Genomic DNA, 19,778 nt, shown 5'->3' on the forward strand with positions numbered 1-19,778 from the left:
TAACGAGAGATAATCTAGCGCCAGTAGCAGTATCAGCTATGTTTTGCTACAGCTTCAAGTAAGAGGATCTTAAATCACATTTTAACATCTTTTTCAATTCTGAAATTATGGCTATTTTTCTTCCTTGATGGGCCCTGTCATTTCTAAGCTACGATATTTCCTGATTTCAGCAGAAAATTCTATACTGAAGCAGGCACCCAGATGATGTTGAGTCTTCCTTCCACTGAGCAGATCCTCCCACACATGCAGTTTTCAACACAGAGAGCAGCATATTGCCCTAAGCACATTAAGTATAATGTCTGCTTATCCTGACCGTTCTTCTCCAGTGTTTACAGAAGAAACTTGCTTTCTTAAGGAGACACAAGACAGACATACCCACCTGAAAGGTGAAAGCCAAAGCAATGGCTGGGAATGAACAGCAGTGGAATAAAATAGCATTAAGATGAACTACAAGACAGGAAAACTTACAAATCCTGCTCAATTTCTGCTAAAAGAAGATGGAGCATGCAAAATTAACTTTGGAATTTTGGAGTATCTGCCTTTTAGGAAATTAACGTATTTCCTTCAGCACAATAGGTGTAGAAATGCAAAAAGAACCTGTAGTCACAGAATATAATAATGTATTATCAAATGGCTTGCTGACTCTTCCAGCAAGTAGAATAACCTCAATACTAAATTCAGCAGCAAAAGATATGCACTGTCTTAGAGCAACTGGAGGCTATAAGCCTTCAGACCTCTTTTATAGGATACCCGAGATACCTAAATTGTCTCCTAAGCAACAATTCAAGATCCTGCTGATGACTATGAGAAAGAATTTACCAAAGACAAAACAGTATGACCTTTCCATAGTTAAACAACAGATTAATTACGACATCATGCTGTAGAATTTGTCCTGTAGCTGAAAATATTAAATACTCTAAGTTGAGGAGGGATAGACTGAATTCAAGGAGAAAACTCTGGGTAAACACTCTCTACCAAAATGATAATTCAGCATTTCCACAGGGATCAAGAAACACACAACCTAACTGCTTGTGCATCAGGTCCATTGATTCAGTAAATATTTTTGTTTCTGTTTTTCATACTCAATTTTCTGCTGAAAAGTTTCAGAGTCTTTGGCTGTTGGGAATTTTTTACTTGTTTTGGGTTTTCTGGTTGTTTCTTTAGTTGTATGCTTAACAGTATCCAAAATCTGTGCATTCCCTGCAGGACTGTAGATGCCCATCAGCCAAATGGAGCTTTTTCTCTTTCAATCTTTGTAACAGCATATGAGCAGAGTGAGTGAGTGAGTGTGTGCACATGTGAGTACACACATGTGCATAACTATACACCCACACAGAGACATATACATACATCCATGTGCACATGTGTGCAGACTGGAACTTGTATTCAGAAGTGAAAGTACAAGTGACACTTCTGCAACTAATGATCAGTTTTCAAAAGTCTGTTGAAGATCTGAACACAATCTTACTGGATTGTGGATAGATGTGCTACACAGATTCACATTCCTACTTAATTTTTGATGGAAGACATATTTTTCAAAATTGAGCTTTTGAACAAAGTGTCCATTATTATTTCCATGATTTAAAGAAAAAATTTTTAAACCTAAAATAAAATTTGGTATTTTAATTTCTATTCAAGATGACTAAAACTGGATTGAAACGTAATCAGTAGAAAAGTTAACCACTTTGAGCATTATCTTGTTAGAAAATTTAAGTTAGTGTGTGCCACCCCAAACTAGTAAAAACTTTTCTGTGGCAACTAGGAAACCTGAAAAATGAAAAAATAAAAGTACAGTTCAAGTATCTAACCATTAAATGAATTCTAACACAGCAAGATTCCAACACCTCTGCTAAACCAGCTGACTGCACAAGTGACCCAGCAACAGGCAGGATGCTGTTGGCAGGCAAAAAAAGTGAGGATCATGCATCACAGCAACAGCATGCAATGAACTTGCTATAAGTCATTAGGCATCTAAAGATATATTTCGTATCTGAGCCTGAGTGCCTTGAAATCACTTGCAATTAGTTCCCAAGCTTGCAATTTTTGTATACTAACATTTTGGACACAGTTTTAAACGTGCTATCTTGGGTGAAGTTGTGGACTAAGGAAGAAATAAAAAGCTCTCACGCAATCTCTTTTTATGGAAGACAACTAGAGAACAAAATTGGTGATTTTCCTGCAAAAAATTTTTCCATCTCCTGAATACAAGGGCTTGTATAGGAATATGCTTAAGCAGACATGCCATAAAATTTCAGCAGTTATGCAGGACATTACAAGCTACAGCTTAGTACCTTCAAAGCCTAAAACAAGAATTTTCCATTAGCAAAATAGTGAAGACAGGAATACTTACTACCTCCTAATCTTGCCCTCTGTCTAGAATGCCCCCAGACAGATAGCAAATTTGCAAAAGCTTACAGAATTTTGGTATTAGATAAGTTTAGAAGATGTTTTCAATGCTTTAGGTTTGAGTTTTCATTGTTACAGTACGTGTAATTAGGTTACTCCAGTAAAATGGACCATGTAAATCAATGACACACTACTTACCACTGAAAGCACAAAATTGAGAAGAGCTGTCCCACTGTGGAAGAGGATTGTCACTAATGCTGTAACCGTAGTAAACAAGAGGCTCACATTACGACTCATCACTATCCACAGAGACTCCAGGATCTGAAAAAGGAGGAAGAAAACAGATTTAGACATTGGATGCTATTAGCAAGGACAGAGAATTACTTGCTGAGTGATTAATCTCCATCAAGCTAAACAAAGAAGACTTAAAAAAAATCATCTTCCCTCCCTCCTATACTACAGCAGAGTCTACCAAGTGAAAATGTCCACTTTACAAAGGTAAGTTTCTATGTAGCTGGTTATAAGGTTCTGGAATTTTTCTCTCAGTATTCAAAATTATTTCATTATGCAAAATTGCAAAATAAACTAGATGTGGTGACACTTGTTTACTGTGATTAACATTCCTGCCAAGCAGATCTTGTCTTAGCAGAAAATACTCACCTTTTCAAAAGCAGAAATGTTAAGACAAAAAGAACAAGGAATAACATCACAAGGTAGAAAAAAATCTGATGCTCCCAATCAAATAATAAATTTACTACTTCAATATATTTGTTGTTAAAAACTTTCATGGTAATGAAATGCATGTTTTTAGTAATACCTGCAGAGAAATGCCAAAGTTGTGATTTTGAGTAAGGGTACATCCGTTAATCACGTAATTATTAAAAACTAGCAACTATGAGTCTTGGTTTAACAAATAGCGATTAGACAATATTAAAACAAAACCAATCAACCAACACCGCCTAAAACCAAAAAACCCTTCCTCAGCAGTCAGCAACTGTAGAGCAGACAAAGGAGTGTAAGCCATGTGATCACCTCTCCTTTAGAAGTGAGTGAATCATATTAAACATAATTTATTAAGCATGAACTTCAGAGGGAGTAAATGCTGGGGGAAATGACAGGAATTACAACACAGAAAGACCTACTTAGTTCATGCTTCCTATTATTTAATGGGAATTATGAATGTTAAAGCTCATCTTTTGTACAGATTTTATTAGTGTCTCTTGAGAATTCAAGTGAGGCTAGAAGTGGAGAGGACACTGCTGAAAAATGTTCTCCCACTGGCACCTATCCCTTTGCTTCTTCTATTGACTACAAACTCATTGTGGGGGTGTAGCAGTGCTACAAATTCATGCAGCCCCTAGGTAACATTATCATCTGCACATTATGTTAGGAGGACTAAAGCAGAGGCCTTCCAGCTGGTATTCAGGAAGGACAGTGCTATCATTGCTAATAGCAGGCTTAAGTTGTATGCAAGGTTCTCCTCCCAGATATTTAAGCTTGTTACTTGGTATGCAAACAGGAGCTTCTGTGCCACAGGTCTTCTGTTATAATGTGCAGTTTTATCATAGAACAGCAGCAAAGGCCTTGAAAATAGGGACACAAGTTGAAAACAAAGGTCCCTGAAACAGGACTCAAAGCAGTGCTTTGAGTAAGAACACACTGAAGATGCACAATTTTATGAGCTAGGAAGACTACTTTTCCTTCAAGAAAACGAGGCAGGAACTAAGAAAGAGGGGGAAAAAACCACAACAGGCTAACAACAGGACAAGGCAGCTGTCATGATCTAGAAAAGTAATACTTTTCCCAAGTATAACAGCACACAGTCCAGGGCAGAGGCCAAGGGGCAGGAGCTGTCTGGAATAAGAACACTTATGAAAGGACAAACTCCTTAATCTGAGGGAAGACAATGTCTATTAAGTTCCAGTTCCGCATACCTAAAAGCTCTTCAGCCACTTCATTTACACTCCTGTGACTCAGCCCATTAAGCAAAGCCTCTGTTGGTGACAACTACACAGGCACTATCATGATGGTTTTTTAGCCTCACAGCTCATGTAGGACATGATTGTTAAGGACTGACCACTTTCAATACACACTGATAATGACTAGGAGACTGCAAAGCAAACCATGGGCATGAAGCATGTGGTTAATGAAAAATGGTCTAGTAAAGTTCTGCTCTAAAGAGTAAAACTACTCTTCTTTAACAGCCTTCTAACTAGTAATCGCAGCAATTGTTAAAACCCTCACTTGCAACACACAAGCTGAGCTGATAACAGTCAGAGCTTACAAGGAGAGGAGCTTGTTCCATCTGCCAGAGGAGAGCACAGAATTGATGGGACTGTGAAAGCTTTCAAAATAGGATGTTTCTCCAGTATAGGCAGGATTTATTGAACACTTTTCCTAGAAGCTTAAGCCTGAGGGCTGATAACCAGGAGTATACCACTGCAGGTAGTTTGAATATAGGTATTGGTTTGTTCCATTAACATCAGGAATGGCTCTCCCACATGAACATCCTTGTTTCATGGAGTCATTGATTGCAACTGTTGAACCAGTTATCACCAGCATTAGAGTAAGTGTAGATAGTGCCTTTCTCCAGCTTTGGTATGTCTTTTGAAAGCTACTGCATCTTTTAGGACTCCCGACTTTTAGTCTCCAACTGCAGAGTTTTCTTTGTTACGCATATGTATCATTAAAATTTCAAGATACAAGCTTTTCATAGCTAACATGAGAAGACAGACATAGCAGACACTAATCATTACTGAATACAGGGTCAGTGCTCAAATACTTCCCTACCACTCACAAAATCACAAAATTACATGCAGCTGCACCTAAGAGTTCATAATGCTGTTTGATTCCCAGAGCCTACTGCAGCTGAGTTGATGAGGTCACCTACTACACATAAAGAATTGTTAACACCTTGCCAGCTGACTTCCCCAAAACACAATAAAGTGTGACTATTTATGCAACAATGTTACATCACTTTTAGTTACTTTTTTCCTATTAAATAACAGAAAAACACACCTTTTTCCCCAAACCACTGCTCTGTAAGCAGCTGTAAGGGATCAGTGTTTAAAAGGGCTGCAAAGCTCTACAGAATTCAGAACTCTCTTACACATCACACGGTGCCAACATCACCATCAGTTACTCTGCCCTTCCAATCTGTAACAGGCAAGAAAGAAAAATTGCACACAATATTCTCAGGCATCTAGGGTGTCCTCTTTGGCCACTTTTCAACTAGTCAACACTTGAAAATGAGGGTTAAAAGGCACTTGATCAAAACAGTAATTTACTGAGAACTTCAAGTCAGCAAACTTCTGGAAACCAGATAAAAGTATGTACCTAACTCAATTCTGTATAAATATATGTGAAAAAACCCCAACATGCTAGTTGATATATTACTGAAAAATGGACTGAATTAACTATAAATTTATGAGATTACTTGAAGAAACTACTGGAGCCAGAGAAAAATATTAGGATGTGTAGTAACTCAGTGAAATATTTGAGGAGCTGACTTGATTTAAAATGCACAGATCAGTCATGCTAAAAGCACGGAAAGGGAAACCTAACTAAGCTGAAGCTTGCTGTGAATATCTCTGTGCAAGGTCTTCAGTCTTCCTGTCTGGGAGATCTCTGAATGAGATACCACCTGCTGGTGGAATGATGAGTATTCTTGTGCAAGGAGCCAAAAGATCAAATTAAGAAGACATTAGCAATGTCTCATGTAACATCAAGGGAGCTCTGAGTCACCATCCACAGATTAAGCCAGCAGCAATTCACTTAATGCTACAAGCATACAAGAAGTGGAGAAAAAGGGTTATGAATGGAAAAAACAGGTAAGTGAGGAAAGAATGAGTCTTTTTTATTTTTCACAAATTAAATCTTAATAGTCCAGCTCCATGCTGCCTATTTCATCCATCTGATTAACTACCTTGGAGCAGAGTATGGGGTGCAAAATATAAGACAAAGTGAGGCTCCACTCTTGCTCTCTCTGCCAAGAATGAGATTAAGTAAACCCCACTTCAGAAACACACCACTGCTTATATTATGCTGGTTTTTAACACTACTGCTTCTAATACTGGAAAAAGGCAGCAGTGCTGCAAACACCAAGGCTTTTAGAGAAAAAAACCAAACAAACTGATGACTTGGAAAAGCTTATCTTCATATTAAATCTTCAGGCAATTTACATGTTTATATAGTAAATTACTTTAAAATAATTAAGGTCTGTCTACATCAAACTACAGCTAAGCATAACTGCTATAATGAACAGCACATTTTGAGGGGGCTACAGAAGTCTTCCAAGCTTTACCTGATACTTAAAGTTGCAAAGTTGAATCACTGCATGTTGTTACAAATTAAATGAACACCAGCAATTCCCCAGCACACCTACATCAGCAATTTAATTACATGCCTTCAACTCTAAAATGAAAATTTCTTCCATTACGGGAAAAGCCTGAAGTGAAGCACTAGCATCTGTCTTCTCTTAACATTTTTCTTACAGCAAACACTCCTCCTATTAAGGAGGAAGAATACTTCCTTTGACTTCCATCAATGGAAAAGAGCTTATCCGCTTGTGGCTGTAATATGACATTGTCAAATAGCTTTATTTTCAGAGAAACTGTCATCTGTTCTACTCTGAAATACTTCAGAAAGCCAAGGGGCTAGCAAGACAGTTATTTTTTGGTAAACTCAATCCATGCATAAGTATTTGTTACATGCAAGTAGTGTAATCACACACATTTATTCTTTTCCAAAAGTGGAGGAAATCTCATTAGAGCTTTTTATCTGCTTCTTTACACAGTTCTTTACAGCTATCTCATTGTCTTTATATTATATATATGTTAAAAAAACCTGTCAACACAGCTTTGGGACTGTACTGTGTCTTGCTATATTCTTAAGAACTGAAAGCCAGCATTGATTTCAAGTGTTCAACTTCACTCTCCCCACAAATAACACACTCAACCAAAAAATAAAAAGATAAAACAGTCTGGGTTCAAAGGGATCTTAAAGATCATGTGGTCCCAATCCCCCTGCCATAGGCAGGGTCACCTTTCCTTAGACCAGGTTGCTCAAAGCCCCATCTAATCTCGTCTAAATCCCACTCACAGTTCCATAAAATATGAAAAAAGCAAACAAACAAAAAACCCAAACTAAAGAATCTAAGCAACAGAAAAATTAAATCCCCAGAGCATACACTCCCAGAAGCACTCACATAATTTAAAATATTAACCCTTCCCAATTCAGTATGCCATTCTAATAACCCATTGTTCTATTTCAAAATACCAGGAGAAAGGTTTTCATGCTCTGGTAAGAACATAAATCCTGAATACAGTAAGGTTGCTTTGTATCTTAGGCTAGGTAAGAAACTTGCGTAAACATACCAGACTTAAGGAAAAGCTATTTTTATTTTAATAATCTCCAAACTTAATGACCTAAACAAGAACAGAGACTGTATTTTCATAAATTTTAATTAAAAACATTAGCATGAGTAATATTTATGCAATGCACTGTAGATGAGCAAGCCAGGAAAGTAAATGCTGCCCAGTAAGGATGTGAAACCAGGATTTAGAGCTTTATACTAAGCTGACTGGTTTACAGTCTGCTATTAAGGACATGAGTACATGGAGAAAAAAGACAGGTGTTTCCCCACTGCTGATGAGTAATGAGTTCCTGGAAATAAACAGGAAAGCAAGTCATTTGCTGGCACTTCTTTCTTGAACTTTTAAACCAGGTTTTAGAAGTAAAGCAAGCATGTTAGCTAGATGAAAATTTTAATGTTAATGTTTTTCATTCTTAAATATTTATTCTCTTTACACTTTTCTTCACCCCTCTCCAGCCTGCTAAGATTACTGAAGCACATTTTACATCATGGTTTCTGAGCACTGTGCAGCAATGCTGCAAATGACACACTCTTACCAAGCAGCTTCTCCTCCTTCTGTGCCTCTTGCCTAGAAGGAAACTCCACATTGATTTTAAATCAGGATGTGCTGTGCATTTTTAAACCCTTCGCCTCAAGCATGCATGGCCAGCTTTGAGAAAGTACCAAGCAAATTTCATAATTAACTGAAAAAAGGTTTACTGCAATAAAGTTTCTCTCAACTCTTTCTTGTCTCACATCTTCTATGGCAGAAGCTGTAACAATTTAGGCAGCAATTGGAGGAGGACAGAAAAAGCACACATGCCTACATCTAAACCAAGAACTGCTTGGAGGCAAATATTAGCTTTAATTGCATCCACAGATCTGCTATAGTGCCAGACAGGTATAAATAATAGTCTTACAGAATTGAAGATAATGTAATGACAACAGCTCAAGGCAAGGATGAACTATATTGGGATTGACTCTATGTATTAAGCATTTAGGATTTAACATGATTTTTTTTGTGAAACACCTTAATTTGGATTGCTTTCAATGCTTCCTCTTTTTCTCCTCATAAGGTGAAATGTTTTTATTCAGGAAGTCACACTGTATAAAACATTAATTTCATTCTCCACAGAACTTAAATAAAAGAAGAAAATAATAAGCTGCTTTCAACCCAACAAATAATAGTAATTTGAGGTAAAAAAAATCACCCCCCACTTTTATTGCTTTGTTTTTTGCTTTTGTTTGCTTTTGTTTTCACAACCTCTAAGTCAATAGCTTCTTCAGTTATAACTTAAATCAATTGTTTTCTTCCTTAAAGAGAAAAGACTACATAGAATAATGCACAGAAAATCAGCTTGCAGGTGACACAGGTAACAATATGCCTCAGGAAGACATGTAGGAAGCTGGTATCCATGAAGATGCTGAAAGCACAAGAGCTTCTTTATCCTAAACATTTCTGTTTGTTTTACAGTTATATCTTATATAGGCTTGCAACAATTGCTTAGGTAATTGTAAGCAACACTAACAGCACTTCCATAATTTTCCATTTACTTGAATCCATAACCTTAGTGGTACTCCAAGGAGAAACTGCTATCAGTTAAAAATTAGACCAATTTCATAGTAAGTGCAAAGAATACGTACCGAGAGAAACGTTTCGATGTTATCGTGAACAAACGACGCAACATCTTGCCAGTCCAGAATATCTCCAAGCCAGCTGTTCTGACGGTTTATGTGCCACTTGTGTCCTTTGTGTCTTCCAGAATGTGTTACATTCTTAAAAACAAAGAAAATAGACATTTGAATAAAATTTAGAGATATAAGAAAGACAAAAGCTAATGCTTTAGACTGGTGTTTTCTTAATGAGGAATAGATCCAACATGCATTTAAATACTTAGAGCTGCTTTAACTGGCATCCTCTAAAACACCTGGAAGTACTCTGTACATTGGAAAAATTAAAACCTGACAGAAACTGTAGTTAATTATCCCATTTAATTACATATGTGTATGTTGTATTGATTCACCTCAGTTAAAAGTTTACTGCTTGACTGATACAATGGTATCTATGTTGCTCTTAATGAAAGCACATAAGAAAGAGGTAATGATTTCAATTATTGCCTACATAATTTACTGTCTGCAACACACAAGTTTTCCCAGCACAGCCCATAAAGAAAAATGCAAGCAGAAGTCCAAACAACTAGTGTTCTCACCATTAGTTTCTCTACCTCTCCACAGGAAATGTTCAATCACACAAAACCTAAAAGCTAAACTGGATGCAGGAGGATTTCTTCTGACTACACAGAAGTCTTTGTAACTACAACACAACAAGACAGCAGGACATGGCCATAAAAACAACAGCTAATTCCTTAAGTGGCTCTTCCCCAATTATGATGTTGCTATTGCCCAGTGAATAATACCTGATTACCATCCTGAATGCCACAGGCTGGGACTGTGACAAGCGTTTCAGAGAAGGATGTCAGAATTCTCTGTAAGCAAGCTTAAGCAAACCTGCTGACTAAAATATCCTAGTCTTTAATAGAAGGAGACTTCTCAAGTTCTTAACTCTGAGTTTTACAATAAGCATTCCACTACTTGTCAAAACTTTCTGCACGCTTTTAGCCTTAACAACCTGCATGCAAAATGGCAGCACCTTTTTTGCCACGCATGGGAAATAACATCTCAAGCGCAGTCCCTGCACTGATTTATCTAAGAGTATTACATTTTCTGCTCGCTACCAATTCTCTCCAGAGGCACTGTTACACTTTGTGATGTACTATTAGCAACCTTCTATAACAATCCACTGCCAACACAGAGATCTTTATTCTGAGCTAGTAATTTATTTAGAGTAGAAACATATAAGTAGACAAAAATCTCCCTCGAATAGGCCTTCTGTATTTGTAAACTGTACGGAGACCTATCACCTCTTCTTCTAGTTCTATACCAACTGTTATTTCTTTAATGCAGAGATCTTCTTGGAAGTTTAGAGGTACTTGAAGAATAACTGCATAAAGAAAAGTGTTAATATAATTGCAATCATTTAAATATACAGAAGTATTTCAGCAATATGACTTCTGGATTTGATATTTCCACTGAATAATGGCTAATGAATTGCTCTTTCCTTTAAACTGCACACAGCACTGGCAGCATGACAATGATTTAACTCTTCAGGAGTTTTCAGGATTCAGTGTACAGAACCCATTATAAGATGGCTGCAAAAATTGCATTGTAAGAAATTTAATGAGAGGACAATTACTTTCTCACAATTTCAAATTAATAAAAGTTACGCAAATCATACAGAAGACCAGTTGCCTTTTCCCAAGACCTCAACAACCTGAATAATCAGCAGAAAGCGCTAAACTATGAAATACTAATTATAAAAAGTGAGAAAACTATAAAACGGCACACACAAAAACACACTTAACTACTTGAATGTAGGACACGGCTCTGGCTATACTAAAACTGTGACTCTAGAACTATGTGCCTTCCACACTTGAAACTTTTACCTTCATTTTACTGACCTTTACTCACCCTTCCAACTTTCTGCTAATCTCTTCCTCAGAAATGCATACTTGGCATAATTATGTCAGAGTACTAAGTGATAGTTTGCATGAATACCATTTAAATGAGTTACCCACCTTCACAAACCAAGAGTGATAAAGCCTGTCCCAGAGCTCCAGCACTTGTTTTTCAATCACAGCAGTGTTATTTACTTTTTCTCCTAAAATCTTATGCAGCTAAAACACATAAAATCTATTATTATAGAGGACATAACAAAGCAGGCATCCACTGATGAACTTCACGCTTGATGAATAATGTAAGATTGTCTGTAAAGGCACATTTCAAACCCATGTTATTAGAAAAATTAGTATCAGCATGAAATACACACTTCAGATGAAAAGGTTCACAATTCAAAGACTTTGTTAAAAACATTCTGCTGCACTGAAGACTTCTTTCCACACTGCAAAACAAATGCTGTCTCTAAAATCCTTAATCCAAAGCCCTTGATCATATCTTTAAATATTGCAAATAATTTGAGATGCGTGCTAGACATCAAATATATGAGTAAGAATTTCGGCAAATTCTTCTGAAGAAGAATATAGCTTAACTATTAAAATTATGATTTAAAAAATGTCCAGTGTACCACACCCAGACCACACAGAAATTAGGGGAGAGGGAGGGGCAGTGGTTGCAACAGTTTACATTGTCTATAATACAAGAGCCAAAGTCAGTTTAAAATAAGTTACTCAATTTAATTTGATGCATTTTCACTGGGAATCATTAGAATGATGACAGATTCTTCAGTTCTTAAAAAGAAACTATCCCCTGAACAGAAAAGACTACTGAAATCGCTCCCACTCTTCCTTCAGAAGTCCCAAACCAGAGTGGAGAGAATGGATTTGTCAACAAATGGTTAAATACATGGAAAAGAACTACTGACAAATGTATTTTTATTTCTTTTTACTATTATGAAATACAAGAAATGAAAGCAAAAACCAAAGAATTTGAGCTTTCTGACAGCTCAGTCTTACCTTGTGTGTGATCCATTCTCGGCCATACTGGTATACGTTGTTGGCTGCAGAATTGAGCGCCTTCTGAATGACCTGGGCTTCTGGGAGCCAGCTGAGGGGGGTGGATTTTAAAGAGGGAAAACAAAGTTAACTGTTATATATTATACCCACTTCATTACACCCAAAACACATTGCAAATTAACATTTTGAAACAACAAATCATTATGGCTAAATACATATAAAATTACTACAACTCAAATGTTTCCTTCTACATATTAAGGAATAGATTTTCCTTAATTAAAAGGATTAAAAAGCAGAATTAAAAAGCAAAGCAGAATTAAATCTAGGGCATGCCATTGCATTTAAATCCTCCAAGGTTCCTGAAACCTTAATTAATTTGATATCTCAACTTTTTCAGAAGAGATCTGCTCTTCAATCTCTATGTGTGCCATTCACACAACATTATTTTTTTCCCCAGAGTTTCCTGAAAATATCGTATGAAGCAGTCTCACCTAGCTGCAAACACAACCTTTTGAAATTACAAGCCGAATGTAAATTGTTAAGATAGTTTCCATGAAAAAGCAACCAGCTGACAAAAGGTCTGGACATCGGTCATTTCTAAGTCCTCACCAAACCACCTGCTTGTGAATTTCTTCGGGGACTCACATCACTTTCAAGCAATGTACCCTACTGAGTTGTCAGCATTTTACCACTTCTGAATATAGGGCACAAAATCTCTGCTTTGACTTTCTTTTTACATCTTGACTCAACGGCACTTGTTGGGAGCCCTTCCAAAACAAAATGAAAGCATTCAGGAAACAGAACTGCTGTATTTGTTCACCTGACTGAAGATCAATATGGAAGCTCCTCTGTCTGTATAATGCTTCAGAAATGTTCCAGATTGGAATCCCAAGATATTTCAGTCACTCACCTCTAAACATAAAAACGAGCATCGAGCTCCGAAAGCTGGTAAAGCTTCATAGATTTGGCAAGAGGTATTCTTACTCTTATTGAACTAAAATACAGTGTTATGGATACTTCAAATTTGAATGCAAACGCTGGAAGTGAAAGGTTATACCAGAATTCTGCAAATTATCTAACTAGTACTCCACTAGTTTCATTATGTAAATAAGCTTCTGACAGTCAAATTTCCATCTTCATTAGTCCCACTTATTTCCATCTTACAGCAAAACAGAAAGGCCAAACAGCACAAGAGATGTCATGAAGGAATAAAACCAAGTGCTTCAAGTGCTTTCTGTTCTCAGGATTGTGATTATTTTAGTAGTGCTAAAGCATGTATTACTACAGTGGTTATTAACAATATCCTTTTAGCTCTGTTTTTGAAAAATTGCTTTGCTCTTATAATACAGCATCTGCTTTCTTTCAATCTTCTTAAACCACCATCACTTTTATTTAGAATGTGCCCTTGAAAGAATCAACCATTCTGGAGAGAACTTCTTTTGCTGTCATTAATTTGGTATCTCACACTTGCCCTATGTCTGTTTACCTGAAGCAGAATGAAAGCCACCTGGAACATGCCCTCCTTAAAACCACACCCCTCAGTCTCACCTATTCCCCCTCTGATGTTCATGCAATGACTCCTTTGCTCACCAGTGTGCCCATGTTTTCCTCTAGATGCTTTTCTCTCAAAACCATCTCTCTCCCTTACTAGTCTTGGTGTTTACTTTAGTCAGTACACAGACCAAACCTTACAAACTCCCCACTACACACATTACTCGTAACAGGAATGGTCCTGCCCAACTGAGTCACACCCAACTCCCCCCACCCACCCCTGAACTCTTCTTCTGTTCACTCCAGGAACAAGATCTTCAACTCCTATTCCTTCAAATGCACTCCACATCCATCTCTCTCCATTTAAAAAATAATTTAGCTCTGTCTTGAAACTTTCTAGAGTATTCTTTGCCCGTACTTCTCTCTCATAGAAAAAAGGGACAAAACACAGATCTTTTCATCCTCTGCACTACACAAGTTTCTTCTCCACAGCTGTAGCTAGGAAAATTCATGGAGTCATCCTTCACCACCAAAACCCAACCAGTCCTCAAATGAAATACCACGCTGGCAGTCCTCCAGAGTGATGCACAAATACCTCTGCTGTCTGAGAGTTTAGCTTTCAGCCTGTGAGAGATACCCACATTTCTGTTCACCTAGGAGATTTTTTAAATTAAAAACTATGCATAAGAGCACCTGGAAGCTTGTTCATCCACCCTATACTATTCGCTTAACTTCAGCATTCTTACTTTGCCCACTCTGGGTGACTGGCTACCGTCTCATTGATCAAGCTGCTTGTGACTTGAATCATGTGAACGCTCTCTTGATGTACCTAAATTAAAGAGAGAGAGAGGAGAAATGTTATGCAATGCAAACTACAACTCTTCCTACATTCAGAAAGAATTTTTGTTTTTGGGGAGGGGGAGTGAGTGGTGGAAGAGGAAGGAGGGTAGGGAGGAGGGGGAAGGTGAGAAGGGATGCAGTGACCAGTTTGTACATTTAAAAAATAATTCTTCCAGTGCAAACAAGCCACTAGGAAGAAAGAAGTTCCATTAACACAAGAAGCATCTAGTCAATACAATAATAAATTCTGGTCACTAGTAATAGCAAATGGAAATTTAAACCTTATCCCATCAGTGGAAAAAAATTCAAAAATAACAGCAGTGCTGTCAAGAGAAACACTAAAATACAAAGCAGTTTCAGATACAGCTTTTTAAGCCATGGATCAAAGAAGTGTAAAAATTAATGAATACTTACCTCTAACATGACCAACCGTACTATGAGGTGCTTAACTAAATAAATTCTTCAGCAAAAATGATAAAATACACCTCTTATAAATATCTTAATACTCCTTCTATGAATGTAAGGGAGCTTAAGGCAGGAATGTCTGCACAACTTCAAAAGTCTTTAATTTTAAGTACTCAACATTACATATGCCTACATTTTGGAAAAAGGAGATTGACACCAGAACCCATTGATCTTTGTTCCATAACTGTATTCAAGACAAACATTCAATCTCCATTGACTATTTCAAGTATGAACATAGCCCCATTAAGGAAAAAGGAAAAAAAGTACATGAGTGACCTCTTCTGGCGAGCAAAAAAAACACCCCACCCAAACCCAACCATAAACCGAACATCAATTTCAGAGAATACCTGATCATGAATCTCAGTACATTTAACTCAGAAAGGGATACCATGAGGTTGTTACAGGCTAGTACACAAACAAATTGACAAACACACCTTAAATATTTTACAAATGTTTCTGATGTGAGGTAAATTAAAGAGAAAAAAAATCTAAGTGGTTCTTCTGTTCACAAGGAAAGTGTCAATAGGATGCAAAACAAATCTGTTCCTGTAATACATACGACAGTAATTCTTTTACTATAATAAATTTTGTATTTACAAATGTCTATATATTAGCCATGTCATATATGTAAAAAATACAGAAATACAAAGAAATAGAAACATTGAGATTTTGATATATTTTTGTATATTTTATAGTCTGGGAATGGTGACAAGTTCAACTACAGAGCAATTAGTTCCTAAACACTTAGAAAAATTCTTTAAGCTATACAATCTCGTGTAAGTATCAGTAACCTTCATCAGCAATGAAAATGAGCTTTATGATTGTATTCCTTAGCATACTGTACCTTAGCAGTAAGGAGAAGAGCTAGCAGAAGGGTTCCTATCACCAGCACAAATATTATGAAAATGCTGATTATTTTATCTAGCATTTTCTCCAACCACACAATAATCTGTACAGAAAAAAAAAGAACAAATTATATCTCATAAATCAATCTTTAATGAAAGCAATGTTGTATGTTATGCAACAGTATTGTTATTTTTATTTACAATCACAGTACAAAATCAGGCTCTAATCAAACAGCATTTATGCCCAAGCTTGGAAATGAACAATTAACAAGCAATGTTAGCATGATTAAGATCATGGTATGACATGTGATTTTGCAAAAAACATGTACACGTTACCACACAACACATCAAGCTCTCTGCAAAGCAAGCAATAATTCAACAATTACTTACTAGACCTAGAGAAGTACCTAAAGAAGACATTAATATCAGCTAGAACCCAGAAATTTGTTTCTTGTCCTTCAGCAACCCGGAAACTCACAGATACTGTCTGCACAGGACTTCAAAGCTATCAAGGTATACTTTAAAGCACAACCATAACTTTCAGATTTGAATAGCTAAGAGCCATCTAAATGACAAATGAGGTATTTTTGCAAGTAATAAAATTTTTAAAGCTGCCTCATCACCTTCTGAACTGAAATGGGACAGGTGGGGTTCTGCATTATTGAATATCAGGCCAATTATTCAGCACCAACTATTTCTATCCACTTCCAGTCTCAGGAGGATGCTCAGCATTAAGCATGCATCAGCTAAACTGGCTGATACAGGAAACAGGCACATTTGTTGTTCTGTCAGTTTACAAAAGGCCCATTCTATGTATGTCCATAAGCAAATGGAGACACCATATTTGAGTAGAGAAATTCTGATAATGTCATTCGAAACAATCAAACTGCTCAGTCACAGGACTTTGCAGAGTGCTCTGGAACACAGCAAGCTGAGCTTCATCTCATACACAAACTGACTGTTTACATAAAAAGCTGTGAAAGCACATGCAAGCATGACCAAATACATTTTTCTAGCTCCTATGGTTCAAATACCAGGTCTATTTCTATTCCATTTAGCATTACTACAGGAAAAAGCAACAGCACAGTTGTAAAATTTGTGATTCACAAGAACTGAGATCAAAGCCAATGCGTAGTAAGCGAAAGTACTGCAAGTCCAAGTTATATATTCAATGATTAAGTTGGTAATTTTTTAGTTAGAGATCTTATAAAACTACTAACATGCATGCTAATGGTTTACATTAGTTCTTTCTTTACATTATTTACCCTATCCCTACACATGAAATTGACCCTGGAACAATGAACTTCTCAGACTGCTCTGTGATGACTGAATTGGTCAACACTGAAGTCAGATGTCCTATTTGACAAAATACAAGGATTTTTTTTGTGTGCGTTCATCCGATAGTATCTGAGTAGTTTATGTACATCAAGTAATTATTTTTAAACTTCAAGTTTTTGTAACCAGCTCCTTGTTTGATCTAAATTAACAAGTCCGTGTAACAAAGTCTGTACTACATTAAGAACTGCAGAAAGGAACTCAGAAAACACGAGGGAATGTGAAAAATCTTTTGTCTTAAGTATTTTTAACTCAAGTTTGGTTTTCAGCATTGCTAACAGATTTCAGCCATCAGAAATGTATTGCCAGTGCTGGAGGGAAGTGACCTGCCTGCAGCAATACTGCAGCTCTGAAAAGCTTTGGGCAGCCTCTACACAGGGCATACATATAGGGGTTACCTCTTTGGAAATAAGACTGAAATGAGATTTGCTGTATCCTTCCAAGCCTCATGTACATATAGTGATTATGCAAGAGAAGCAAGAAATGAAAGTCCTTGTTTCAAAGGACAGAAATAAAAAATATCACCAAGAAAACACCACTGGATAGGCAGGGGAAGAAAATTTCATAGCATGGACTTGAAAATTAAGCTATTAAAAATTAAAGCTGCCCTCATCATTTCAGACAAAGTTCAAACTACTATTTACTAAGTCAGAGTTTAAAGAAAACCAGTAGTCTTACAAACAGTACTTCAATCAGATTTACTGCATCTATGTAATTGGAAGTACTGTCAGAGATTTCAAAAATGCTAGGCTCAATGATTGTGTGAGGGGTATTCAATAGGTGAAATCTCAGTGGAGGTGAGGCTGAATGCTTTAGATGTTTTGTAGCAATTAATGAAAGGGCAAGCTCCAAAAGACCAGGTTGAGGATTCTCTCCAAGATGGCACAAGGTATCTTTCCCAGACACTCATAGTGACAGTTCAAACATGCCTGGACTGCCATTAAGGAGCAGCTGCAGTACATGTAAATCCTGGATTACCTTTAATCTAGTTAGTAAAGTCATGGCAGCACTGATGATGTACTGGTACCAGCAGCAGCCTCAGCCATGCCAGCCCACCCTGTCTCTATTTACTTGGGCAGGTAGCCCAAGGAAGCCTGATGAAAGCCAGCTTTGGCAAGCCTACAGGTACTGCAATTACATCTCTCAACACAGACTTCAGGGGATCCAAGTTATGTAAGTGGTACAGATACATCACAACAGAAGACTGAACTGGACTGAGTACTGTACAAGTAAAAGCAGATGGACATTCACATTTCACCATTATTTACTTTTTTGTTTCTTCTATTAAAACATACTTTCTTCCCCTACATTAACCCTACATTAACTTCCCTCACCTTTTCACACTCCTGTTAAATAATGCATAGGTGCAGGTAAACTACTCACTGCAGCAAGCTGCACTGTTAAATGCCTGTGTGGTTGTATTCATCACTGAATCAGGTCCAGACTTCACTCTTACCCCAACCCTGCCAGACCTCCCTTTACACCCTTCTTGTAAACCATGGGCATGCACACAGAGACAAACATGTACTGACTAAACACATCCATTAGCCAGAGGTCATGAAGTTTTATATTCAGTTCCAAGCTTCTAATCCAAAGGTTAGTCACCAGCAGAAAGCTGAGGCTGCCACAGCATCTGACATTATGCAAAGGTAAAGGAAAGCCAGTCTCCTAAGCTACAGAAGGTCAATTTGTAAAACCAAACTGAAATATTACTGATTTTTGATAGTTTTTTTGCGGACAGTCTATCTTTAGTTGTCACAGTTTTGAACAGAAAGGTTATCATGGTTTTTATTTTCATTTAACTCCCTGTAAAAAGGTTTTTTATGATTGAGTTATGCTCTGTTAGAAAACTCCTCAATAATTTGCAAGTACTCCCTCTTTGAACTTTTGGATGATGACACAAAACCATCTTACACTAAGCTGTAACAGATCTACAGTCCATACTTAAAAATCAGAAATCCTACTATCTCGGCAGGTTCTCCATGTTTTGCAGTATGATACATCATCTATGAATTAACATTTGCAGGTTTCATACTGCATAGTCTTTGGGGCAGTAGTTTTTCTAGTATGTTTAATTTATTACACTACCCAAACAGTAAAGCACACCTAGGCATCTACTTCATATTTGATTAAATCTATATTAAAATACCAACATGGATTTTTATTTTTTTCTGTAAACAGCTCCGCTATTTATGAGGATTTTTTCCCAAGGCATTCCTTAGACTTCTCATTTCCTTTTTCTTAGTTAATATTTGAAGATACCATCTCATTAATATCATCTGCAGAGAATAAGGGGAAGTCTGTAACCAGAACACATCCCAAGGTTATGGTGAAATGAGTCAGCTGAGTAGTTAAGCTAGAAAATGTAGAGAACAGTCTGTGTGAGGTCTCAAGTCTACCTACATCAGTATTGCTGCAGAAGCAGCAGCAGAATTTAGCAATTCCTTCTAAAGACTCCTGACATAGACAATGTTATTAAGAACAAATTACGCCAGACTGTCTGAATCTATTCTATATTTTGGGCTATATATACCACAAACAGGAATCAAAAAGCCAAGGTTTATCATTAGCAGT

General features: G+C 37.0%; 1 protein-coding gene across 2 annotated transcripts in view; it reads right to left on the bottom strand.

Moving 5' to 3' along the window:
- The window catches only part of TMEM245 (transmembrane protein 245), a 78,844-nt gene that overhangs the window by 29,750 nt on the left and 29,316 nt on the right, over nt 1–19,778 (bottom strand). For both annotated transcript variants that reach the window (XM_030967966.1, XM_030967958.1), the window contains 6 exons: nt 15,869–15,973; nt 14,466–14,548; nt 12,229–12,319; nt 11,335–11,433; nt 9,344–9,475; nt 2,545–2,667 (listed from right to left, as the gene is read on the bottom strand). In XM_030967966.1, the coding sequence (XP_030823826.1) occupies nt 2,545–2,667; nt 9,344–9,475; nt 11,335–11,433; nt 12,229–12,319; nt 14,466–14,548; nt 15,869–15,973 (633 nt within the window). The remainder of the gene's footprint in view (nt 1–2,544; nt 2,668–9,343; nt 9,476–11,334; nt 11,434–12,228; nt 12,320–14,465; nt 14,549–15,868; nt 15,974–19,778) is intronic.

This window comes from Camarhynchus parvulus, chromosome 2 (assembly GCF_901933205.1).
Source record: "Camarhynchus parvulus chromosome 2, STF_HiC, whole genome shotgun sequence".
Taxonomy (NCBI): Eukaryota; Metazoa; Chordata; class Aves; order Passeriformes; family Thraupidae; genus Camarhynchus; species Camarhynchus parvulus.